General features: G+C 40.0%; 1 protein-coding gene across 5 annotated transcripts in view; it reads right to left on the bottom strand.

Annotated features, from left to right (window-relative positions):
- The window catches only part of ZFC3H1 (zinc finger C3H1-type containing), a 44,654-nt gene extending 29,149 nt beyond the window's left edge, over positions 1-15,505 (bottom strand). The window contains exons 1-9 of one of the 5 annotated variants that reach the window (XM_074902861.1): positions 14,824-15,505; positions 10,475-10,894; positions 7,427-7,491; positions 6,988-7,186; positions 6,539-6,786; positions 4,850-4,973; positions 3,119-3,216; positions 1,043-1,246; positions 189-353 (exon numbers count right to left, since the gene is read on the bottom strand). In XM_074902861.1, coding sequence (XP_074758962.1) covers positions 189-353; positions 1,043-1,246; positions 3,119-3,216; positions 4,850-4,973; positions 6,539-6,786; positions 6,988-7,186; positions 7,427-7,491; positions 10,475-10,894; positions 14,824-15,424 — 2,124 coding nt within the window. In that variant the 5' untranslated portion in view covers positions 15,425-15,505. The remainder of the gene's footprint in view (positions 1-188; positions 354-1,042; positions 1,247-3,118; positions 3,217-4,849; positions 4,974-6,538; positions 6,787-6,987; positions 7,187-7,426; positions 7,492-10,474; positions 10,895-14,823) is intronic. The other 4 variants (XM_074902865.1, XM_074902862.1, XM_074902863.1 and 1 more) reach the window with 4 other exon arrangements.
- Between the last annotated feature and the right edge of the window lie 11,975 nt (positions 15,506-27,480).

Below are 27,480 nucleotides of genomic sequence, written 5' to 3'. Positions count from 1 at the left end.
TCTTACTTGAGTGTCAAATTCTTTCTAGAAAAGCATATAAATTATCAATTACTAATAATTCAAATGTTTAACTGAAGCTCCACTGTTCTGTGCTGTATCACTAGAAAACCTTAAGTCTGATGTTCACTTGAACTGAGGACAACTTCAATTCATAGTCTTATTAATAAAAAGCACCAATATTTCCTTACTGTGATCACTGCTCGCGGAGGCCTCGGTACTCTAATAAACTTTGTATTTTGTACCCGCGGCTGAGACACGGTATTAATACTGACTGCGGACAGATTGCTTCTTGGCACGGACTGCAAATTATCTGGACCAGGAGGGGAAGGTGGACCACTGTTACTTGAAGTTTCCTAACAAAATAAAACAAAAATACTGTCATAAGAATACACACTATACAGAGTTATTTTAAAATACATAAGCATAAAAGGTATTTCCATATATGTTTTGCAACTTGGAACTGTGATTTAGGCAGACTATCCAAACACATTAGACAAATCTTTCAATTCTGCAGTAATATCAAAAAGGCACACAAGAGTATGCCAGTTATTCACAGGTCAACCGCAAAACATCTGCAACCTTTTAATGAATTTAAACACAACCTAAATTTTCAAAAGCACAAACTTTGCTTTTCACTCAAAAAAAACCCCAGAAACAGTTAACCTCTCCTAACTGTTTTTGCTAGAAGGTTGAAACAAAGTTAAGAACCTTTTTTTTCCTGACAGTTGATAAACATTTTTTTTTTTTCAGAAAATAAAATCTCCATTCCATTGAACATATGAAACTTCACGGTACTGGAAACTGAGTAATTCCCTCAGAAAAGACAAGCCACAATTTACAATTCAAAGAGTGCGCCAGGGTGGCTTTTGTTTCAGTTTCTTTTGGGGAGGCAGAGGGTGATGGAAATTCAGAAAAAAAAAAATTTTTTTTTTTTAAAGTCATCAGAAAGGCAGCATAAAAAAGCCTGTGGTCCTCATTTAGTGGGTCACATTTTGGTCAAGATTGCCATCTAGAGGTTCACATTCAAAAACCAATGGAGTACCTCAGATCTGAAAGCTCGTTTGTTGGCTAGAGACTTGAGCAATTCTTCTCTTAAGAGCATCTCCTCTTCCTCTTCCTCATCAGCAAATGGAGGTTTTGGTGGCTGTTCAGGCTCTTCAGGGGGAAGAGGTGGAAGAGGTGGAGGTGGCTCAAGAGAAATACAGGAAATACCTTCCATGTAAAGTTGGCTCAAAGATGGTACAGGCTGAGATAAAAAGGAAAACAAGGGTTTGAAACATGAAAATCACTACTATTTCATGATTATTTAGCAGAGGTTGAGACCCGTTATTTCATGGTTTAAAAGTAATCCAAACTGCAGTGGATTTAGATCACTGCCAAAGGCTGCTGCAAAACAGTTGGCAATTATTCAGAGAAAATCATAGAAACAGCAAGGTTAACTTTGGATAGTAAAGTACTGCAGACACATGAACTAAACATAAAAAAGAATTCAGAACCAGACATAGTCTAGCCACAGAAATATGGCTGACCAGATAGGTTACCACTGCTTGAAAAAAAAAAAAACAACATAACAAACACCAGTCCTTAAGCAGATCTTTGATTTTGTCTTAGCCAACAACACTACAATTTCACAGAATCATCAAGGTAGGAAAAGATCATCTAGCACTGACAGTTCCCAAGTACACCATATCCCTCAGCACTATGTCGACTCAACTCTTAAACACCTCCAGGGATGGGGACTCCAACACCGCCCTGGGCAGCCCATTCCAACGCCTAACAACCCCTTCTGGAAAAAAAATACTTCCTGATATCCAGTCTAAACCTTCCCTGGTGCAACTTGAGGCCATTACCTCTTGTCCTATAACTTATTACTTGGTTCAAGACGCTCATCCCCAGCTCTCTGCAACCTCCTTTCAGGGAGCTGTAGAGGGCGATGAGGTCTCCCCTCAGCCTCCTCTTCTCCAGACTAAACACCCCCAGTTCCCTCAGCCGCTCCGCGTACAACCTGTGCTCCAGACCCTGCACCAGCTTCGTTGCCCTTCTCTGGACACGCTCGAGTCATTCAATGTCCTTTTTGTAGTGAGGGGCCCAAAACTGAACACAGGAATCGAGGGGCGGCCTCCCCAGTGCCGAGTACAGGGGTCAGATCCCTTCCCTGTCCCTGCTGGCCACGCTATTGCTGACACAAGCCAGGATGCCATTGGCCTTCTTGGCCACCTGGGCACACTGCTGGCTCCTGTTTAGCCAGCTGTCAATCAACACCCCCAGGTCCCTCTCTGACTGGCAGCTCTCCAGCCACTCCTCCCCAAGCCTGTAGCGCTGCTGGGGGTTGTTGTGGCCCAAGGGCAGCCCCCGGCATTTGGCCTTAGTGAAACTCCTCCAGTTGGCCTCAGCCCATGGCTCCAGCCTGTCCAGGTCTCTCTGCAGAGCCTCCCTACCCTCGAGCAGATCAACACTCCCACCCAACTTGGGGTCATCTGCAAACTTACTTTCCCTTAGTCAAAAATAGAGAAGCTGTCCTGGCAGGGAAAGTAAAGCAATAGAAAGTTGACAAAGACAGGTAACTATCATTCAGTGAAAAAAAGTGGGGGGGGGGGGGGGGGGGGGGGGGGGAACACCACACTTTTTCAATATCCCTGTAGACTCTTAGGTGAGGAGACAGCCTATAGTCAAAATGCCCAAAGTCTGAAACAAGGACTGTTGTGATGAGCTACATTTTTGATTGTATTTTTACTCCCTAGGTAACAAGTCAGATAATAAGCATATGTACACGCATACATAAGAAGCAAAGTTGACTTGCACTAAAAATTCCAATTCCTTATGTGCTTCAGGCAATTTTTGCTTTCTGTTATGAAACACCCTAGCTCTAACAATGATGAAAAATGTTTTAATTCAATAGGGATAACTTCCGTTAAACAGGAATTGGATCAGCCAAAAAGTAGCTGAAATAGTTTTTAAAAAGCAACCACAAGTCTATCAGATAGTTCAAGGGAATCACCAAATAGATAACTATCAAAAACAGAATCTAAATTTAATCCTAACTTTAACATCTGAAATAAGATACAAAATGAGAATTATCAACGTTTTCAAAAAACATACTCCTTTCCAGGTTACTTACTGGAATTGGTGGAGGCAAGGGCAAGGAAATTGGTGGTACTGGAGGTGGAAAATATCCTATTGGACACTCAAAGAAAGGAGGCTGCACTGGAGAGGAAGCTGTAATTAAAATAAATTATTGAGTTTAAGAAACATGGCAGATAATTACTAAACACCAACTCATGCTTATTCTTCAACTGATTTAATACAGTAGAAGGAGGAGACAAATGTTTTTACTATGGACCAATTCATAAGGTAACAGCAGACAAAGCACAGCGCATTTATTTCTTACATATATATTCAAAAAAAAGTAGTTACCTGTCCTTTTTCTATTTTACATATAAAATGCAAGTACAGCCAAACAGTACTACTAAGGTAACAATTCAGCCCTCATATTTGATTTAATTTGCAAGAGTCTACCTTCTTAAATGAGATCTCAGAGTTTCCTGATTACTGGCTACCAAAAATACAATACAAATTAGGACAGAAGCAGACTAAATGCACTGCTGATACTGAATTCTGAAACATAAAACTAGAGCTTGAGATGCTTCAAGAGAAGATCATGTAGCTTACATGTCCGAAACAGCAGGTGCATATTTTACCAAACTAATGCATAAAGAAGGCTGACAAGGAGGAAAAAAGAAGATGAAAAGCAAGAAAATAAAAAAGGCCAATGAAGTTGTATGCTTAATGAAGCTTTCTCAACATTCCCCAGTTGAGGGGGAAGAAGGAAACCTGCATACCTTAAAAGCACCTCAAACTCAATACATGATTTAGGCTGAAAGAGACCTCTGGAAGGCATATACCCCAGCACACATGCTCCGAGCAAGGCTGCCCCAAAAAACAGGTTGCTAAGGGCTTTGTCCAGTCAAGTTCCAAGTATATTTGGGGATGGAGATTCCACAACATTTCCACTTAACCTGTTCAAGTGTTTGACCACTCTCTGTGGAAGTTTTCCCTTATATCTAACCAGAATTTATTCTGTTACAATTCAAGTGTTGCTCCTTGTCTTTCGGTTGCATGGTCCACAGAAGAGTTTGCCTCTGCTTCTCTGTAACTGCCCACCAGGTAGTTGAAGACAGTAGCAAAAGCCTTCATTAGCCTTTTCTTCTCAACACAAACTCAGCTCTCCCAGTCTCTTACCATAAATCAAGTGCTCCAGTTCCAAACTAACTTTATGAAAAACATGCCTGAAACAGTTTACCCTCAGTCAAAAAGGTCCTTTGCTAGGCTCCTTCTAGCGCATCACTTTCTCCTATCATGAAACCAGAAAACTGATGCAGTACCATCAGTGTTTAACAGCCCCTCCAGCCACCCACTTGTTAGGTGTCACAGTGCTACAACCCAGGCTACAGGTTGCCTTTATCACCCAACGCCACACTGCTGGCTCACGTTTCACTTAATGTCCATTGGGACTCTCAGGACTTTTTTTTGCAAAGCTGCTGTCTATACAGTCAACACCCTAGGGGGCCCTTACTTTCTACACAGCTGCTTTGGAACATAAGAGAATAAACTCTACAGTACTGCAATGACAACAGTATAACCTTGAAGACCTTCAAAATACCACTACAGCAGAGACAGAGAGGGAAGAGAGTAAGCATTAAAACAAGACAGAAATAGAACTAACATTTTAAGGTGAGCTAAAACTGTCCCACCTCAGATGACAGACTTTCCTGCTAAAATGATAGTTCATTTCCTACTTTTGAATTATTTTTACCAATCACCATATAAGCAAATTGTAAATAAGTCTTACCTGGAGAGTTAGTTTCACTATCTGTATCCATAGCGACTTCATCATAATTATCATACTGATAAATGCCTCCTGCACTATCTGTGGACTGCTTATCCAAAGACCATCTCAAGTCTGTATCTGAAGACTAAACACAAAAAAGTGTATTTTGTTTAGCTGGTCTTACGTTTTTGTTTTAGAGCAAACCAATTAAATGTGAACTTTAAAAAAAAGCCCTTAATTTTTAATAATTTTGTCTTCTAATTGCTTTATAAATACAACTCATTTAGCTTGTACAAAACCTGCAAACTAAAGATAACCGTTTAATCAAATCCACTGCAGCTTAAAACTGGATCTCTTCAGGAAGGGGAGGTGGGGGGCTTCATGATACATATAAGAAATTTTTAAATACCTATTAGGTCATTACGTACCCGGTAAATTGCCATGGTTATATATTTCTGAAACACCGAAAGAGAATCAAATGCTTTACTATTTCTGTTAATATGTCATGGCAATTACCAAGAGTAGTTGAACTATCTTGTTAGAAACACCACAAAATTGGACAAGGATCATCTTCACTATGACAAAGGTTGTGTGTTTAGATAAACCATGTTGACTGTTCTAAGACTGATGCCTCAGGTGGAGAATCCTTTTATTGTCCCAGAAGGAGCCACATACCACACAAACATGCCCGAGACAGTCAACTTATAAATCAGATTGTTTAAAAGATGCCTAACATTATACGGATGACAATCATGTTCAGTGAACGGTGAAAATATACAGAACAGGTAAGTATGACTTCTTAGACTCCTTCATTTGTATCTTTCAGAGGCACACATTTTGGTAGCTTTTAGAATTTCTACTGTTTACAGTTAAACACTTTTTGCCTCAATTTTCCATTCATTATTATTATAAATGCAACTCTTCTATAACATGGCCTCAAACAGCAAGTCCCAATTCCCTTAGTTGCAGTTTCATTTCTCCTTATAGCATCAGTAGCTCCAAGCACTTGAAGCATCTAGTTGTAGCAGCTGTACTGCTTCCATGATGAATAAATTAATGAAGAAACACTGACATTTTTTTCTGTAACATACCAATGTTTTAGAGACAAAGCATTAGTGATTCAAATGTCTTTCGCTAATCCCAAGATGAGAGAATGAAGACAGTCTACAAGTGCAGCAAGATGACCACTGCAGTAACTCTACTCCTTCATAAATGTGACACAACTCTGTCATCCTGTAATGAGGCTGAATTAATTACCTTCTGTATCTGAGCCTATTTTGTACCTTGACAAATTAAAAAAAAAAAATTACAAGGAGACCAAACCTCAGATGTCATTTTGAAAGAGGCAGGCCACTGAAGCTGTATAAACGCTAGAAGTTTGAAAGTGTGGAGACAAAACTGCAATCTAAAAGAAGAAAGTCAAGAAAGTCTGGTTGATTGTTTGTGGTAAATTACAAACTGCTCTTTGATCACAATATTCAAAATATCTTTAGGAGGAAATAGTTTACCACCAACTTGCAAGTGTACAACTCATACAAAACTGATCTTACCAAACCCAAAGGGAATGCCTGTCTAGCATGGGATTAAAACACTGTAAACCCTGGAATACTGGGAGCTTTTCTTTCTTTTTAAGGGGGAGGGCAGCGACAACATGCGAAACCAGGAGGGGCAAGACAGAAATCACTCATGGATCCCAAATGTAATACTAACATCATATAACAAATTTGTTACCCTGCTTCTCGATCTCCTCTTTCCTCCAACTAGCTTCATAAATCGATTGTACTGTTCTTCTTGATTTGAGAGGTCCCTAATTTTTCTGATTTCTTCTTCTCTCTTTCTTCTCTCCTCTTCCTCTTCTTGTTTCCTCTGGTCTTCCTCTTTCTGACGCCTGTCTTGTTCCTTTTGCTGCTGCATCTTCTTTGATGTCTTTGTCTGTTGTTTCCTCAAAGCTTGCTTGGCTTTAAATAAAAAGATACATGATTAACTGCATCTTACCTAAATGGTTCCCCTTAATCCTAGATTCTTCAAGAGCTTTAAGCAGATGTACAGGGTTTTAGAAGGATTAAAGGCTCATTGCCAAATGTTTCACATAACATACTGGTTTTTTATTTCAGAGGTCATGCCATTGATAGCTATTTCAGTAACATTAAACTTATTACCTGTAGCACTAGTTTTTTTTGTTGAATGTGCTTTTGTACTGGCTTTGACTTTCTGTGTTATACTTTTTGGTTTTGTTAATTTTTCCTTGCTTTCCTTCATCACCTGTTGTTCTTTTTGCTGCCATTTTTTACTAGCAGACTGAAGTGCAAGAAGCCTAAGTTGCAGTTCAGACATCTCCTCCTCATCATCAAGCAGCTTCTTGAGAAAAGAGAAGAAAGAATAAGACAAAAAAAGTCATGAAACATCACTTAACTATTTTTTTTAAAAAAAGTCTTTTGAAGTCTATCCCAAAATTTTTACCAAGAGAAAGCTTAGGAGTCCTAGTGTAGTGGTTAAGTGGACTGTGTCTATTACTGAAACATTTCTGGACTGCGATTTGGAAAAAGTCTGAGTATCGTAATGCAATTATGCCTCATCTACAGAGCCATACTTTCTTACCTTTTCAGATGTAACATCTGAACTGCTAAGCTTTCGCACCGACGTTTGTTCCTTGTCTTCTGTACCTTCCAAAAGAAAAATACCGTCTTTTTGAGCAAGCTATTCCATGAGACAGACCTACATTAAAATGATGTACAGAATTTAATCCATACAGAAATATTTTATCAGAATCATTGGTACATAGGGTAAAACAGAAGAGCAGTTGTATGCATAGGATCACATTAACAAATATTAATATAAACTTAGCATATCTGAAGAAATCCACATCATCAACATGCCATAAGCCTAAGGCAAGACTTATCGTTTTTTAATAATTCTCTGTCTTAAGGTTGATACATACTTCCCCAGGAAGCAGAGAAAAACAGATTTGGAGACAAGAGGAAAAGAAGACTTCTTGCCATCTGTTTTATGCTACCACCTCCTATCAGCTGCTGTCCTAAGCATCTCAGATTCCATTTACAGCTATTTTGAGTAACTGGTCAGTCTTCCACATAATTAAAGGCCCAAAGCTGCAGTAAGAACACACTTGCTCCATTTCATGCCAAAGGAAAATAGAAAAAAGTTATCCTATGGAAATTAATAGTAAATAGTAATGCTTTCCTGCTAAACATGAAGATGTTGACATATTGTTAGACCACTGATTATTATCCAGTGTGTATTATGTAGTGTGTATATGCACAACTATATTTTATCTAAAATATACATAACATACTATAGTATTACATAACTTAATGATTATAGCTAATAACTATTAAGGTATTTGATAGCAAAATTATAAATATATAATTTATATATAACCACACATATGTGTTTATCTGCATCAGTGAAAGGAAACAAACATTTAGAGAGAAGCTTCGAGATCTTTTCCTTTATTAGTCTTTCTTCGAAGAAATTCCTTCCCAAAATTCAAATTGGTAGAAAATAAGTTTGCACTCTGTATAGCTTTTACTCGTCCTAGCATTTTACTAAAAGTCACATTCAGAAAGGCACTGTTTAAAATATTTCAAGCCCTTATACCTAAACAAAAATGGTATGTAGCAAATGCTGAGGGTCTTCCTACTTGTATATGCATGCATTTTTAAAAGTACACATACAAGAGGAAAAAAAAAAATAATACCTAATACCAATATGTATTCTAAAAGAAAATGTTTAAAAGTTATTAGACTAAGCAAAGATCCTAACCATTCAATCCACAGGATGGAAGCAGGGTGACAGATGGTACAGTAGTTTCTGTGATGCAGTCAGACATATGCAGGGACATACTATACAAACTATGTTTTAGTCTTTCAAACCGTAAGGGGACAACACAGGTAGAACCAACTTATGGGCAACAAGGGAAGGAAAGCAGGGAAAACTGTAAAGCCTCTGTCAGAGCAGCTGAAACACAGAGAATTACTTCTACAAAGGGAAGCAAACTTCCCTGAGTTTTAAGACATGTTCTTCTTCAACTTGAACACATCTGGAAAAACATCCAATACACCATTTAAAACTGAAAATCATGAGAAAACCAAAATTTTGCTAATTTCCTAATGTATGCATAATCAACTAGTATCTGTTCACTTGATAGCCATAGATCTGCAATAACTCAAATCAGCTGGATTTTTCTATCATGGAAGCCTGTATTAAATTGTATGACAGTGACTGTTTATGACATCATCTATCTGCTTTCAGATCATTCTTAGACATACCTTTGAGTGATGCGCAAAAATTAAGGTGCTCTATTTTCATTATCATACGAACTGTATTTTCAACTTAAGTGCTTGTAACTTTTGAAGTTAGATTTTTTTTTTAGTGTGTTTTGCTCTTTAAATAGCTCTCTTACACCTTTCTTGCTATGTTCTCTTCCTGTAGCCTACTGGTTTTTCTTCCATGGTCAAGATCTGTTGCTTTTCCTCATGTTTCCCATTAAAAACTATGCTACCTCTTAATACCAGAACCTATCTTTTTCTGGGTTTGTTTGGTTGGGTTTTTTTTAATAATGGGAAAGACACAAGGGGAAAGAACAGCTAGAATGAGTTGGTTTGACTCCTCAGTTCTCTCAGTTTCTTTATAGGCTCTGCCTTCTAAATTCTCATTCTCAAGTTACATGTGTATCACTGACTTTCAGTGCTCTAGCCGTACTTTCTTCATATTCCTACTAACTACTCACCTGTACTCTTAATCCATCCACTTACTACTTTGTCTCTTCCCACTCAAATTGATAGGTTATACACACTGACAAATTAGCTAACGTAAGATGACAACCGATACCCACAAGCACACCCTCAGTGACAGCAAACACTTACTAGAACTAGATGAAGCCACAGAACAGGAAGTTTAAGCTAGCTGCCTTATTTTGCTGCAGACTTAAAAAGTACACTCAAGGACTTTTGCCGCAGGTCAGCTGGGCACAGTAACTTGCTTCTCGCTAACTGGTTCATGCATCTGAGCAATTACGTTCTTTAGTCTGCAGTCCAGAACTACCCGGACAAGATACTTACTCTACCCTTTGGTTACATTTCTTCTACAAATCCTTTCTATTTCTGGCCCATGATTTCTTTACTATTCCTGAATATCAATAATGACCAAAATAATTCTGGTGAAAATATCTCAAAGGCTTGTTACACTGAAGAAAACATATAACAAAGCTGAAATGCAGAAGATGTCTCTAAATATTATCTTTTCAGCTGAAAAAAAACCTGACACATTTATGATTCTGAAAAAAAAAACCCCAAACAACAGAAGGAAAACTTTCACTGAAAAACAGTGATTTCTATTGCGAACAGTGACTAAAGCCTTCTAGCCTTGTCCTCATGCTTTCTGCCAAACTATGTTAGTCTAACAAAACATGTTAAAAAAAACCAAAATCAAACCAAAAACATGCTTCCAAGCATGTTTATGTAATCCAAGGAATTACATAAAACAGGAGTTAAATTCATTAAATTAGTAATTTTAAAACATTTAACAATTTAACTAAAATTAGTATTTTAAATCTTCCCAAACAAATAATATGATAAATAACAGCAAACAAAAAACTTTACAAGCTAAAACAACTTAACAAACATTTACCTTGGCCGGATTCTGTGACTTCAGATTTTTGTGAGGACTGTTTTGTTCCTTCTTTGCCTTTTTTTAATCTGCTCCTCTCAGCTGGAGTAGGCAGTTTTTGCCTGAGAGGTTTCAGTTCAAATGCCTGAAAAGCTATAACCGGATTTTTCTCCTCAGGAGATACTTCTTTTATGGCATCCGTTGTAATACTGTCATTTTCTACAGTTATTTGGTCCTCAGTGTCCACCGTTTTATCATCATCTTGTTGTTCATTTTCTTCCCTGTTGCTCAAAGCCAGTCTTTCATCTTTATTAATGTATTCAAGCTCTAATTGTATCTGCTTATACTTTAAGAGTAGATCCTCAAAACTTTCTTCCACAGAGTTTTCATTTTTAGAAGAGTAGTTCTGCTTTCTAGATGGGGATTTTCCAAAAGTTTTGGCTGAATTAGTGGTCAAGAAAACTAAGACAAGAAAATGTAAGAAAACAGTGGTGATATTACCACTGAAGACTAAATTATGACAAACAGAACTTAAGATCATATTCATATATTTTATTTTTACCTTAAGCGTAGCTTGAAAAATATCCCTTATAATACGAGCAGCATGCAAAATACGTATCCATTATTATATATTGACAGCATAAATAAACATCTTCTCAAACTAACAATTTCAAACATCCTACTTATGACAAGAATTTCATGAATTGCTGAGAAGTCTTGTCCTTTGCTCACACCATCCTCCCAGAAACAGCTGTAATGCTAAGAAGGTTCCCTATCACAAACAGTGTCAGACTTTGAGAGCTCGTAACTCAAGTATTGACTCCCCGATTTGACACTCTGAAAAAGACAAGTTAAATACATTCTCACTCATTTTATCCTTTCATAAAATGCAAAGTCTAGCCATAGCACAATTACACACTGCAGTTAACTGCAGCTCAACAAATGAAGCAAAGCACAGAATAATCAACTGAAGGGAATAAAAAAATGTGGCCAAAGACTTGCAATCAAAACATTCAAAAAATGCTGAAAGAGACTGAGAATTACTAATTACTCAGAAAACACTGTCTATGTATGCCCAAGGGATAGATTCTCTTGACATGTTGCCCAAGACAGCCAACAGAAATATTCTTGGGCAACTGTATCCAGAATAAAGGTTCTCAGCATTAAAGGTTTGCTTCCTCTTACCTTCACCTGACACTTGAAAAGCTAAACTGTCCTATGAAATAATCATGCTTGAGGGGAAATCTTTTAGGATACCAAGTCAGGTTTGACTCATTTGACTTTCAGTATCAACCCTGCTGTGATAACAGCTGACTCACACCCAGCTACGTGAAATGCTTTTAATCAACGTCATCTCTTAAAACAATAAATGAGTAAAACTAAAAGCTAAAATAGGTGTCCTCTGCATGCAGACATACCAAATCCAGAGGAAGATAACTTTACATTGGTCTTCTGCTCACAACATACATCAGCTTGGGTGTTTCGCTATGTTAACTTCTAACATAAATATGAAGAATCTTGGTATGTTATCCTACAAAAGCAGCTTCTGCAGTATCAGGAAATGTTTTTACTATGCAATGCCTTCTTCAACATCAGCACGAAAAACATAAACTAGTAAAAATAAACTACATAAAATCCAGAAGGCAACCAAAAAAATCTGTAAATATGCTGAAAACACTGAACTGTGTGCAGTACAACACCGAAGTATGTAATAAGCACAACTGCCAAATTCACTTCCAACACATTTCTACTTCCAAAAACACAACTACATTAGTGATTGAGTCACAGGAAGGTCTGAAGCTAATTGATTCAACATCATCTATAAGGTCTAACTATTATTTAATATTGAAATACTTCAATAGCTTTTTGAGTCATCTAGAGTTGACTAACAAGACAAAGTTTTGTTATGTTTTTGTGCTCAGGATAATACAATTGCTAGAGCTCCCACAATGGTATTAATCAGAAATTCCCTGTTTCATATATGTAGAAACTTTTTTTTTATATGGGGTTCTGCACACAGAGTGCAAGACTTACACAGAGTGCTATGAAAGGCAGACACACACACACACATATAGATTAGAAGTTATTCTTCAATCAACTCAGGAGAAACTTCATCCTACAACCAAAGAGAGATCAGCTGAAGAAACTGAGGGGGGGGGGTAGAAGAAAAATATACTGTGAAAAGTTCAGGATTCAGAAGGAACAAAAAGTCTCATTCTGGTCCCATATTTCAGACTCAAAATTGCACAGTTATATATGCACGGATTTCTGCAGAATTGCTATCCAACAGCTTCATGTTAAAGTTGCTAGGAATTGAAAGAAAAGTCTATTAAAAGCTAATACCCAAAGAAAAGTAACAAGAATTCTTCAAGCGTTCCAGCATGTCATTTACTCCATTTATACATACACTCCTGCAAAGCACTGTGCAAAGTACTAGTTGCAAGGATAAAGGAAAAAAAAACCACCATCTCTCTCTTAGAAGACAGTTAAACATTTCACTTTCCTTGAGGAATTCCAAATACCCTTCCAGGCCAGAAGCCTCCTCGTACCAGCTGATGTGAAGGTCTCTTCTGAAGTCACATGCCCATGAACTACGCCCCTACTCCATTAATATTAGCAACATGGAGGTACCTTAATATTCAGGAACACTGTAATATCGACTCCTTTAGGTGGCAAGGATATGAAAAATACAGAAAAGAACTTACCCTGAGAGAAAACCAAGGGCCTTCCTTAACCATATGATCCATAAACAAATGAATGTCATTTAAAGAGCAACATTATTAGAACCTTCTCTATCATGTTTAAACAGAAGAGTGCATCTTAAGTAATGGGGTTGGGGGGGGAGGCTTCCTCATTTTCTGCTTTTGGTTTGAAAATGGAATTATCAGTTTCTGAATGCTCTTTTAATTAAAAGGGAAAAGGAGGAGACTGTATCAGTACTAACAAGCACTGCAAGGTCTGCTTAGGATGATCAATATGTTTGCCCTGCAAATTACTCATTACACATAAAGTAACCATTTTCTAGTACGGAGAGCAACACCACAAATTAAGAGACTTAAAATCTATTTTCAGCACTAGAACCACCTTACTGCGTGACCTTGGGCAAATCGCATCTTCATTCACTGCCTATCAAGATAAGATCCCTGAATGAAGAGTTCTTATGAAAACTTCAATAATGATGTAACTTTACCAGATGAGATTAAATAAAAGCATCTCTTTATCACTAGTTTACATATTCCACCCACACAAAAAAAAAAGGCATGGATAAGTAATCTTTTATCTAAAATAACACAAGGACCCAATCAGTAGCTTTCAAAGCTGTAAGTGCTGGCACAAACAGGAAAAATTCCCGTTCCCGTTCCTGGAATCAGCCAGCAGAGTCAAGTAAGCAACACACATCCTTTGACTACTGGTATAAGAGGACAATAAAACACTGTAAGATTCTGGCTAATAGATTTTAACCACTCGTTCTCTCGCTCAGTGTTTTTTACACTTGTCTACACTTTCAGTTAGGCAACAATGCAGTTACATCAAGTTTAAGTACCAGGCTGCCCCTAAGTTCCACTTGGCGTCAGTTCCTTTGTTTTTTTCTATAACAAACCTGGAAAATGAGAGGAGCTTTTTGCATTACTTCCACATTTCCTACTCCTAAACGCAGAAAATATGAGAGCTCTATTAAAAGTCACCTAACCAACTCTAAGAGCAATCAGCAGAGAAGATCCTACAAGGAATGCTGGGTATGGCTTTACAGAGAAGTAGAGATTTCCTACGATACCGTAACTCCCATGTAAACCACATTCCACGCATACAGCCCCAGTTCAACTTAGGTTTGGCTTTAAAGTTAGCTTTAGCTATGTGTAACAGCCTCTGAAGGGCTGGAAGCAAAAAATGAAAAAACAGCGGATGCCTCATTGCCCAATAAGGGAAATTAACAAGCTTCGGGTTTGGGCTTTACAACTGTGACACTTTAATTATATACATTAAAACTGCCGCACCAAAGACTGACCCCGCTTCACAATACTTGCGCTTCGGGCCAGAAAAGCAGCCACCCGGGATCCAATCGACTAAGGCTTTTGTTTCGGGCTACACTTTTTCCCTACACAGGGACTGATCGGCCAGGTTGCCTGCCAGGTCACGGCAGTAATCCGGCTTCCCAGCAGCCTCTCCTTGAGCAGCAGGGCCCGCTGCCCAAGCCAACCCCGGGACTGGAAGGGTGGCCTGCTTCTCGGATACCGCTACGGGAGTCCTAGTGCCACAGCGGGAGGGTAAAGCGCCCCTTCCCCGGGGTTTCGGCCACGTAACGCGGCACTGACATACCCACGCCCACCCAGGGCCTCCCGCCTCCACTACCTCTCACGTCTCAAGGATACATTTTCGAGGCGAGGGCTCCCTCCAGCCCTGGCTGCTACTGAATCCGGCACCGCCTCCCCCACCGGGCGGCCTCCCCGGAGGGTTGCCTCCCCGATCGTCGCTGCCTCGGCTCCTACCCCAGCGCCCCCCGCCCCTGTAGGGCCGGCCTCGGAAACGGAATCGGTCCAGGGCATTGTGGCTGCGCTCCCAGAAGGAGAGCCGGGGGCCCGTCTCGGAGTGCGAGCCCGACGACATCCGCGGCGCCGGCATGGGCGGCGGATGGGAGCGGAACGAGTCCTTGGGCCGATACCCGCCGTGACCGTGCAGGTGCCCCACCTCCGGCGGGGGCTGGTGCCGCGATCGGGGGAAGGGCCGGCCGGAGGAGGAGAAGGAGATGCTCCCGCGGAGGCCGGGAGGCGGCCTGCGCCTCGAGTAAGGCCTGCTGCTGACGAGGCCGCCGCCGGGCTCGGAGCCGCTGCTGCCGCCGCCACAGGGCCCGAAGCCGTTGTTGTCATCGTCGCTGATTTCGCCGTCTTCCAGCTCCCCTTCTTCCTTCGGCGAGAGTCCGCTAGGATCCAGCGCCACCTCCGCAGGCGCGGTCGCCGCCTCCGCGGCCGCCATGGGGCCCAGGCCAAGGCTCTCGGCGAGGCAGAGCGCGGCCCGCCCCAGCCACTCGGGCGGTTTCGTTTCCTGCGCAAGGCGGCCCGCCCCGCCCCGCCCCGCCCCGCCCCGCCCCGCGCCGCGCCCCCTCCCCGCCGCCCGCCCCGCTCTGCTCTGCCCCGGCCTGCGCGGGCTCTCGCGAGACCACGCCCCCCCCGGGCGGGAAAGGCGGGCGCGTCCCGGAAGGGAAAGGCTACGGGGCAGCGCCCCGCGCGGGATCTCCCGGGGAATGTAGTTCGCGGCTCGGCGCGAGGCTGTGCATGGCAGGGGGCGGGGAAAACCGGCGGCTCAGCCTATAGCGGGGCGGTGGTGGAGGGCAGGCACCAATGGGGGTTCGACCCGCCATGTTCGTAGAGAAGGCGAGTAGGAAGGCCGCCATCTTGTTGAAGGGAACCGACCTGTCTGGAGGAGGGTGGTGTAGCGATGCCGACTGGCTGCATGGCGGCGGGATACGTTGCTCTCTATCACGAGAGTGTCAATGTCAACTTCCCTTAGTACCGTGCCGGGCAGCGCTAACCACGGCATTTCTGGGGCGTGGGTCGTCCTGGGTACTCCTGTGGGTGCTTGTTACCCAGAGCTGCAGACCCTTTCTCCCTTTGTCACCGAAATCCGGGATAAAATAACTTATCGACACCAATTTGATGTAGATAAGCAGACACTTCTTTATTGATGGCTGCACGTGTACGGGAGTGCTCTCACCAACAACACGTGCCAGGCACCAGAATCATACACCTTATATAGAACTTACTCATACATATTCATTAAGTATTCATACATAAACATACAACTTCCAAGAAATCATTAACATATTCTCCTCCTATTTCCAGTTCTGCGCAGTAGAGGTTAGAAATGTCTAGAAATGGGTCTGGGGTGTAATGTGAGTAGGTGGTCCATGAGTCGGTGGTCGCGATCTCCCCCTGCCGGAATTAACTTTGCTTAAGGACACAGTTTTCTTGGCAGGTACCTGCAAACTGTTACGGTGACTTCCCTCAGTTCCCATTAATCCTGGACCTTGACAACTACTTGCATTCTTCTAGTCCTATGTATGTATTATAAATCAGTTTACAAATCACCTTGTGTTTTGTTACCTAGGTTCTAACCGTTCCTACTAAACAATTATGACCAATCCCTTTGGCCTTGGTATGGGGCTGTACAGGGAATTTTAGAGTAGCAGTCAGTTGCTAGATTCAAAATACAATAAATGTAAAATTATTTTGACTAAAATATCTCTTAATTCTATACTTATATTAAAATCAAACACAATTTAATTTCAGTTGATAATAAAATCAGTAACACTTCCCCACTTTGAAAGTGTTGAAAATCATTTCAATACTTTCATCCTTTTATTCGTTTTCATCTTTGAAGCCAAAGTTTGTCTTGCCAGATGATGGTGGTGGCGGGCTGTAGTCTGGTGGCATAGTAGGTACTTCTCTCATAATTCTATGATGTATTGCAAGCCTATTAGTAAACTGTCTTTTAAGACAGGCATACACCAACATAATCATCAAAAGGACAATTAGTAACAGAAACAGAATTTTGATTAAGGATTTCAGCCAAGAGCTCAAGTTCCATCCTAATCCACTAAAAATTTTTCCTAGCCAATCTTCTGACATATCTTTTTGAATTGTTTCTGTTTCTTTTTCAATTTTGCCTAACAGATCTAAGTCATGTTCTACATCCTGTGTAACATTCGGAATATGAATGCAGCAATGATCCAATCTATCTTTGAGATATCCACACACTCCATGTTCCTTTAACAGAAGCATATCTAATGCCATCCAGTTTTGAAGTGTCATTCGGGAAGTTGCCTGTAATTGGATGTTTAATTCTTTAAATCCTTTTCTTGTAACATCGGCCAATTTTTCTACTTGTCCTGTTAAGTGATAAAGCCATTCTCTATTCCTGTAGGACGCTATTGGGTTCAAAAGAGACTCTAAAGCCCAGCCAATTTTTACTCCTGTCGATGGTTCATTCCAGGTGTCATCATCTGTTTCAGACCTTTTAATTTGTTGTAATTTTAAATTTTCCAGGGATCCCTTGAATGGCAATTTCTTACAAATCAGACACAATGTTGGCAGGCCTAAAATAATTTTTTCACCTTACCATCTACTGGTAAGTGGGTTGTCCAGGTGCCATCACTTAATGCCCAAACTAAATGTCCTGGACTCTGAATGGTAGATTTCTTACAACTAAACGTATCCTCTTCTGGGTGTAAAGATGCTAGTCATGGTGAGGTTATTATAAAAACCTTGACAATAACAACCAAACTTCAAAGCAGCTGCCAAATGAGGAATTCTTCGATTATTAAGTCTGCATTGCTGCAATCATACAACTTTTCACATTTCCACCATGGTACTACATGTTCCTTTTCTAGTCGGGTAGTGCCTTTATCTACTATCGAGGGAAGGATTGCAAACACTCTATTAATCCAGGTACCGTCCCAAGTAAAACATCAAGGGGTTCTGACCATGTACTGAAATCGTAAGAAAATAGACATAGACTATACAGAGTCCCACTGTGCCTGTTTTTGGGTACTTTGCCCAGTTTTGTTACACTGCCATTCCATGATGCTCCTGCTCACATTTAATTTGTTCATCATATGAACACCATCCTAGATTAGGGTTTGGGCCTCCTGGGAGAGGAACTCGATCCAAAGCACTAGGTTGAGACCCTGTTACAAAGTCATAATTTAGTAGTTTCTCACAGTCTGATTTTTCCCAGTGATTTCCATTGTTTCCTAATAACCTTCACTTGTTTATACCATTGAATCACTGGCTTTTGTTTGCAATAAGTAGTCTCATTTTTATGTTCCAGATTGGTCAAATTCATAGTTAAGATTCCCCAAGGAATAGATTCACCTACTGCTTTTGGTATTGGTAAACAGGCAGTAATTTGCGTAATGTTCTGCAAGTTGGCAAATCCCTTAATCAATACTAACATCAAATTTTCTTCAGACATGCCTTTAGGAATGTTAATTAATTGTTCTGTATTCAATTGCCTTTTGTTCCTAGCCACAAAATCAACCCCTGATCTCACCAGCGTCACCTTCCAAGCCAATATAAGGAGAACAATCACAAACTGATATGAAATATTAGACATCTTTCAAAGTCAGTTTCAAAGTTTTTGGACCACGTCTTATAATTTTCCATGGAGTAGGAGCTTTCTTCACGCACTCGGGTATAGTGTATCCAAGCATCTGATTCTGCAATCTTGATAGCCATGAAGGTGGTTAACATATCTGGAAAGGTCCTTTTCAACGTTTCTGCAAAGGTTCAGAAGTCCACGTTTTCACATAGACATAATCTCCTGGTTGAAAGTCATGCACTGGAGTTTCCAGGGATAATGGTCTATTCCACACCACTGCACTCTGGATCTCAGTCAAAGTTTTTCCTAAAGAAAGTAAATAGTTATACACATCTTGTTTTCCTTTTACATGCATGTTTGGATTTGGTTCTGGGGACTCATAAGGTTTTCTGTACAGTAATTCATAACGACTGACTGAGGTTCCACTCTTTGGTTGTACTCTGCTTCATAATAATGCCAATGGAAATGCTTGAGGCCATTTAAAATTGGTCTCTTGACAGATCTTACTTATTTGCCGTTTTAAAGTCTGGTTCATTCTTTCTACTTCTCCACTGGATTGTAGCCTCCATGGAGTATGCAAATCCCAAGTGATACCCAGAATTTTGCTAACGTTTTGGACTATTTCTGCAACAAAGTGTGGACCTCTGTCAGATGAAATTCCAATAGGAACTCCAAATATTGGAATTATTTCTCATAGTAACCACTTTACTACTTCATTGGCTTGTGTGGTGTGACAGGGAAAAGCTTCTGGCCATCCTGTAAAAGTATCAACCCCCACCAGGACGTACCAGTACCCATTTTGCCTAGGTAATTCTGAAAAATCTATTTGCCAATAATCTCCAGGTTCTGTACCAGATTTTAATCTACCCATTTGAACTATTTTCTTGATTACTGGATTATTTTTCAAACATACTTCACATTTTGCAGTTATTAATTTAGCCATGTCCACCATTTTAACAGATATAACTTGTTTTTGTAAAGAAGTTACTAAAACTTCTGCTCGCTAATGACATTCTTGATGTTTGATTTGCATTATTTCCTTTATTAACAAAGGTGGAACAACTACTTGTCTATGAGGGGTTACTGTTTTGGAGGGAATTAATGCCATTTGGAATACTCGTTTTCTTGCTGTTCGGTCAGCCAAATTACTTCTAGCAATTTCTTTTGTGTTCCTAATTTGATGTGCTTTACAGTGCATGATTGCTACGTGATTTGAACTGCTTGTAATAATTGTAAAATTTAATTTTGATGCTTAATATTTGATCTCTGAGAGGACAATAATCCTCTTTCTTTCCACAAAGGTCCATGGACATGTACCACCCCAAAAGCATACTGTGAGTCTGTCCAAATATTTACTTTCTAGTTCTAAGGTTCGAATCAAAGTAATGAGTTCTGATTTCTGAGCTGATGTGGTACTCGTCAGTGCCTTTGCTTCTATAACTGTGATGTCTGTTGTTACCGCATATCCAGCATATCAAACTCCTTGCTCCATAGAGCTGCTACCATCTGTATACAATTCCCAGCTGATTGCTCCAATGGTACATCCTTCAAATCTTCTCAACTGGAATAAACATACTCGATAGTAGCCAAGCAGTCCTGCTCCAGTTGCTCTTCTTCCTGTGTGGAACTTAAAAACAGTGCAGGATTTACCAGGTTAGTTGTTTTTAGAATCACATCATCTTGTTCAGTCAGTACTACCTGGTACTTCATCATTCAGCTCAGAGATAGCCAATGTCCCCCCTTTTGTTCTAAAACGGTTATCACCATGTGTGGGACATAGACTGTTATTGTTCTTCCCAAAGTCAATTTCTGAGCTTCCTGTATGAGCATTACTGTTGCAGCCACAGCTCGAAGGCAGTTTGGCCACCCTTTACTCACTCTGTCCAGTTGTTTAGAGAAGTATCCGACAGGTCGTTTCCAGCTTCCCATCTTCTGAGTCAGCACACCTAGTGCCAGGCGTTGTCTTTCATGAACAAACAGCTGAAAGTCTTTGATTATGTCCAGAAGTCCTAAGGCAGGTGCAGACATTAAAGCATGTTTCAATTCTGCGACAGCCCATTGTTGCTGTGGGCCCCATGTAAAAGGAGAGTTCTTTTGGGCCTCATATAGTAGTTTAGCTATTAAACCATAATTCATGATCCAGAGGTAGCACCACCCTGTCATTCCTAAAAACTGCTCTGAGTTCATAAATATTTTTCAGCTCACATGGCTTCTCAGTGTTCTCAGTGTTCTGTTCCTAATTGCCGCTGTCCTTTTGAAATCTCAAAGTCCAAATATATTACAGTCTGACATGCTATTTGGGCTTTTTTTTTTTTTTTTCTCTTTTTTTTTTTTTTTTCCTGGGTACCTTGTACCCATTCAGTGCCAGAAAATTAAAAAGATCTATTGTTACCTGTATGTAGGTAAATCTGTAGCAATCAGTGTGTCATCCACATATTGTAAAGGTAAATGTCCAGGTTTTGGTTTGTCCTTTTTCTGTGTTTCAAGCTCCTTTGCCAGCTGATTTTCAAAAATTATTGGGCTATTTTTAAATCCTTGGGGTAGTCTTGTCCATGTCAGCTGCATCTTTGTCCTGTTTGTGGATTTTCCCACTCAAAAGCAAACAATTTTCTGTTTTCCTTCTCCAAAGGTATACAAAAGAAAGCATCTTTTAAATCAAGCACTGTAAACCACTAATAAGTCTCCTTTAAAGCTGTTAACAGCGTGTAAGGATTTGCTGCTACAGGATATATATCCTTAACTATTTGATTCACTGCTCTTAAGTCTTGCACCAACCTATATTCACCCGATGGTTTTCTGACTGGTAGAATGAGAGTTTTATACTCAGATTCACACTCCTCCAAGATCTTATACTTCAAAAATTTATCAATCAGTTTCTTTTTTATATCTGGTACCGATTGTCCTATAAAAATCAAAGCCAATTATATCTGAGTTGCCTCAGTTTCTACTTTCAAATCAGTATTTTTTTCTGGCAGCTTCTTTTAGTCTTTCCAGAAACGCTGAGGGAGATTCATTCTTATCTTGTCTCACCTCATACAATTTAGACCAGTTCAAAAACCTAGGCATGGCATGTTTAACTCCATATAAAATCCATTTCTGATACCGACTCAGTCTTTGTGCTCCACATTATTTGAATCCCCACTGCAGATCCCCAGATGGAAAATTCTGCTGTAATATTCCACCTGTTGTCCCACTCAATACAGTCACTTCTGCCTGTGCTTTGCCAGCCTTTAATACCATCTGGTTTTCTGTATCATCTAACAAATTAGCTAAAATCACCTGTAAATCACTCCAATCTGGATTCTGTGTTCTGATTATAGTATCTACTACTCTGCCTGTTCTCTCAGGATCCTCTCTATACACTCCTGCTGCCTGCTTCCAAGCCATCAAATCTGCCACTGAAAAAGGCACTTTCACATAGACTGGCCCATCATTGCCAACTCCCTGCCGGAGGGGAGCTACTGTTTGTACCTGCTGCCAAGTTCTTTCGAGAAACAGGGGTATGAATTACAACTTCAGACGGCCCTTCATCCACATCCTCTATTTCACTACTCTCAGGTTCCTCTACCTGTTCTCTATATTCTCGCCCTCGATGCCGTTCTCTCTGTGGAGGGCATATATCTAATTCTGGCCCTTCATCCTTTTCAGTAGAAGCAATTCTTTCCTTTAAACAATCTTTTCCATGTTCACATGTTGAACAACAGTTTTTCACCTTTTTATCATCAGAAGTTATAGCCATTACTAAATTATCCCTACTAATCAACTTACATTCCTTCTGCCAATCCTTCCTTTGTCCTAAATAGAAAAATAAATCAACATATGGCACTTCATTTCCCTTCTCTTCTACAAAACAGCATTAACTGCAAAATGGTATTATAATTCAGTGTCCCATTCATGAGCCATTTTTCCTGATCATCCAAAGTATACAGAGGCCACCAGTGATTACGATATTCAATCATCTGACTCCTTAACAAATCATCATGCAAATCTCCCCAATGTGCTAACAAACACCCTAATGGAGAAGTTTTCAGAACTTTGTCATTTGCAGCCAGATTACCCATACTTTTACTTTTAAACAAATGAGTCAGCTTAGATGCCATGGTTCAGTTACTTTGTAACACAATATACAATCACTCAGGCTTTCCGCTTCGTTTTTCTCCGGCTGCACCCCTTGCGGGATAACAGAACCGCGGATCCGAACTCTGCACTCGCTTTGTGCTCAATTGCACGTCTCACGCTTACAAACACACTCACACTCACACCTTTCCACAATTTTTACCATAAATAAAGGTATGTAACACAATATAACACAGTTCTTAATTACCACACAATACTCAATCGAGGAAATAAACAATACCACAATAAAGTGCATAAAAACTTCTAACTTTTCATTAGAGGCACTACCTTTGAGAACACTATAGCACGTAGGTTCCCTTGTCTACGCTGTTGTCCAACCCTGCAATAGCTTTCGCTTATGTCTTACGGGCAGATGCCTAGGCTTACACTTTACACTAGGATCCTTTGTTCCAACCCTGTGCAGCTTTCGCCACATCTGACAGGTGGACTTACGCTATTAGACTTAGTCCAACCCTGTGCAGCTTTCACCACGTCTGACAGGCAGATTTACACTAGTGGGACTCGAACCCACTTACTACAGCAATACCTTAAGAATGTAAAGAAGTATCTTACCAAAATCCAGGGGACATCGCAAAGAGCCTTATGGATTGGGGATTGATGGGTATCCCCGAGAAATCCTCGGTGTCGGCTGGAACTGATCAGGTCCCCAACTCTTCCGGTCTCTCTCAGGGAGGTCCCATCTGAGTCGCTAGAAACTGTCACCGAAATCCGGGATAAAATAATTTATTGACACCAGTTTGGTGCAGATAAGCAGACACTTCTTTATTGACGGCCGGACGTGTAGGGGGGAGTGCTCTCACCAACAACACGTGCCAGGCACCAGAATCATACACCTTACATAGAACTTACTCATACATATTCATTAATTATTCATGCATAAACATACAACTTCCAAGAAATCATTAACATATTCTCCTCCTATTTCCAGTTCTGCGCAGTAGAGGTTAGAAATGTCTAGAAATGGGTCTGGGGTGTAATGTGAGTAGGTGGTCCATGAGTCGGTGGTCACGATCTCCCCCTGCCAGAATTACCTTTTGCTTAAGGACACAGTTTTCTTGGCAGGTACCTGCAAGCTGTTACGGTTACTTCCCTCAGTTCCCATTAATCCTGGACCTTGACAACTACTTGCATTCTTCTAGTCCTATGTATGTATTATAAATCAGTTTACAAATCACCTTGTGTTTTGTTACCTAGGTTCTAACCGTTCCTACTAAACAATTATGACCAATCCCTTTGGCCTTGGTATGGGGCTGTACAGGGAATTTTAGAGTAGCAGTCGGTTGCTAGATTCAAAATACAATAAATGTAAAATGATTTTGACTAAAATATCTCTTAATTCTATACTTATATTAAAATCAAACACAATTTAATTTCAGTTGATAATAAAATCAGTAACACCTTGGTGGGGCCCATGTCCTGCTGCTCTTCAAATGGTGCACAGGCTTCTAAAGAAGGAAAACTAGCGGCTGTTCTGGCAGTGCCCAGCACCCTGGCAGGCACCATTAACCTGCCAGCTCCCTCCCAGTAGCTAAACTGCTATTGAAATTCTAAGAAGGAGGTTTCTGGGAAGCTCTTCTAACCTGTAATTGTTTTGAAGTACAGATTGGCCCTAATGGCTTCTGTGACAGGAGTGAAAAGTGAGCATCGGAGAGGGTAAAGCAATTAACATAAACTCCTTAAATCATCAGTTTTAATTTCATTTCTCCAATTATTCTGGCCCTACCTTGTCTGTTTCAGGGACTTGGTGTATGGCTTGCTTGGGCAGAAGGAGAAACCTTATTTTAAATAAAGCCTTTCAGCCTTTCTAAGTCAAATGGGTGTTTCCTGGAGGACTCACAAAACTTGACTTTTAAACTTCCAGCACAGTCCCTGCGAGTTTCTTTGCAATGATCATGCATGCTAAATTCTGCAGACCCGCTGTGATTCTCAAACCTGGAGAGAGATTGCTGCCTTTTTGTGCTTTTCCTGAGGGTGAATGGGGTTTTCCGTGAATAATGTGCTACAAAAGCACAAGTACCAAAAAATAAAATTCATGTTACTATTTATTTTTCTTCTTGGTCTTTGTCTCTAGATTTTCTTTAGATCCAACATGAATAGGGAGAGTAGATAATGCACATGTTTTGTCAAGTCCAAAATGGTGTGCTAAACAAACTTACTTTTCTTTGCTCAAAGCACTTTCATCCTCTTGTTTTGACCTAACTGTAACTGGACAAACTACATGATTTAGAATAGATACCATTCCAATGTCTTGGCTTCATACAAAACTCAGGATGGAGTAATGAAATCATGTCCTAAATTTCTGTAATTTCTTCCATTTAAAACAGTGTGAATTCTATTAAGATATTTACAAGGAAGAATGAAGCAAGTTGAAAGTTTGCCTTTTTTTTTTTTTTTTTACAGGTATCCATCATACTACAGTAATGTGTTAGTTGTGTCAGTTCTTCTATTAAATAGATGTTATCTCTAGCAACCATGCTTCATTGGTGGCTTATACTATTTTACATATTCCACAGTACTAAAAACATCCACAAATATGAGACAGAACCTACTAAAAACTTTCTGAAGTAGCAGCTGGAGATCAGGCAGGTTTCTTAAACAGTGCTAGGTGCCTGTGTCTGTGTCTGAAATCTGATCTGCTGTACTTTGAAGTTTCAGTGTCATTACATCTAAGCTGCAGAAATTTTCCTCCTATCAGACATTTGCTTAGTTGGGCATTCCAGAGCTCTGAATATATCTGGTTACAGTTTCCTTTATACAGTTACCTTTATTTCTAAGTGTTTTCAGACACCAGTAGGAAATTAGTATCAGCATCTTTTAGAGTTGGAAGGAGAATATTTATAGAACTGCACAGTATTGGCAAAAAAGCAGCAGCTCTATGGGAAATCAACCTCATGTAGGTATTCCCACTCTATTGATTGTTACTGTATGTTTGCCTACAGTTCATCCAACAAGTGTTCTGAATTTATTCAACAATGCTATATGATCTCTATTAGAAATTTCTAGCTGAGATACTTAACCATGTGAAAAAATGATCCTGAGAATCTACCAGTGGTTTTGCATATCCTATGGTATCATATGTCCCTTCTTTTATTTCAGTCATCTGGCACTGTGCTTTTTTCTCTCATCTAGGGTTACCAGGCAAGTAATTTTATGCCTGCATTTTCAGAAAGAAGCAGATTTATCAACTGTATTCATCGCTGTTAATAAACAGGGAATGTGATAGCGTTAAATTCCCTTCTGTAAAGGGAATGAAATGTCATGTGTAAAAAGAATGTGTTGATCTGATGGTTTTGGTATCTACACACTTGAACAAGAGGCCATAAACATTTGAAAACTGTGAGGGAGCTGCCATTCAAAGAGAAAACAAGAAAATTCCTTGCCCATGGCATGAGTAATAGATGAATTTTTTGTGAGGTTTCACTGCAATGTGTAAATTCAAGACAAAACATAAAGAAATTTAGCTGCATTTGACTTCATGACTTTGAAAGAGACAATATTGCTGCTGGGCAACAAATTTTTTTGTTAAATACTGACTGTGTTTTCACTGAAGTACAAATGAAATAATATAAACTATAGGAAAGCATACACCTCAATACTGGAGCACAGAATTTGATTTATTCTTTGACACATTCCCTGAATATTACCTGCACCTCTAGACATGGACAAAAAAGCATTGGAGAAGTAGCATGTTTCTGAAGATATATGTGAAATACTGAAATTTGTGTACATAAGTAGCTAAGACTCCTGGAATTAAAAGATATCTTCAAGATCTCATCCTGTGACTCAGGACTCATCTTGTACAAGTTCTGTATTTAAATGTATATACCAGAGGTCATGAGGTGATTGCAGTTTTAGTAAGACTCATTTGCATATTTTACAAGTATGAACTATGACTATTAGTGCAGCTATCCTAATCCTAGCAGTATTATTTTTGTTAAAGTTTTAAATATCCCTGACGTAAAAAACTACCATATTCTCATTTTCTCATGATAAGTGTCTCAAGCTCTTTATACAGAGCTGAAAACAATACTGGAGTTAGTGGTCTCAATGTCATTTTTGGTTTAGGTGACCTCATTTCTGGTCTACAAATCAATAAAAAAATCAAGTTTTTAAAGTTTGAGGCAGAAAGTTAGTAACATGTTTACTACATTGTTGGGATTCAAGAGGACTTTCTGCGAGAGAATGGACATGTGAGCAATCCTGCGTGAGAACAAGACTGATAAGAGCCTCAGCCGAGCAAGAATGCGATAAGGATGGGACCCTGAATGAGGGGGAAGAAACTCGACGAGACAAACAACCCCCGGAAGGGGTTGGGATGGAAGAGGAAGTTACACCAGGCAGGAAGCCTGGCAAGGCTGATGTGGCACTTTTTATCCAATCATAAGAAGGTTTAAAGCGCGGGCTAAGTTAACTGTCCAATCTTGAGGACTTGTACTGCATGTTACTCACCTGTGCGGGAGAACATTATAAAAGGGCTTTCTTAGTTGTAATAAACGGGCATTGCTTGATCACATTGGTCGTGTGCGTGCTCAGCTATCCCACACCACATAAATTAAATGAAAAGATTACAAGTAAAGTGGAATCTTGTTTTTCAGAAGCACAATGTAAGCCTTAAGAACTGGGCCGCTCTTCAAAATATAAAAGATGTTCAGTGTCTTTTGGTACTATAATGTTTGACTGAGGCTAATTCTATGATTTTTGTTCTGTTCCTGCTTTGTAAGTGTCAGTTATGATTGTCTTATACCAACACAAGTCTTAGTCTAGCCATGTTGAAGCTTAATTCACTTTGCATTGAA

The sequence above is a fragment of the Athene noctua genome, chromosome 3, assembly GCF_965140245.1.
Source record: "Athene noctua chromosome 3, bAthNoc1.hap1.1, whole genome shotgun sequence".
Lineage (NCBI taxonomy): Eukaryota > Metazoa > Chordata > Aves > Strigiformes > Strigidae > Athene > Athene noctua.
This window is presented reverse-complemented; position numbering and strand designations above follow the sequence as displayed.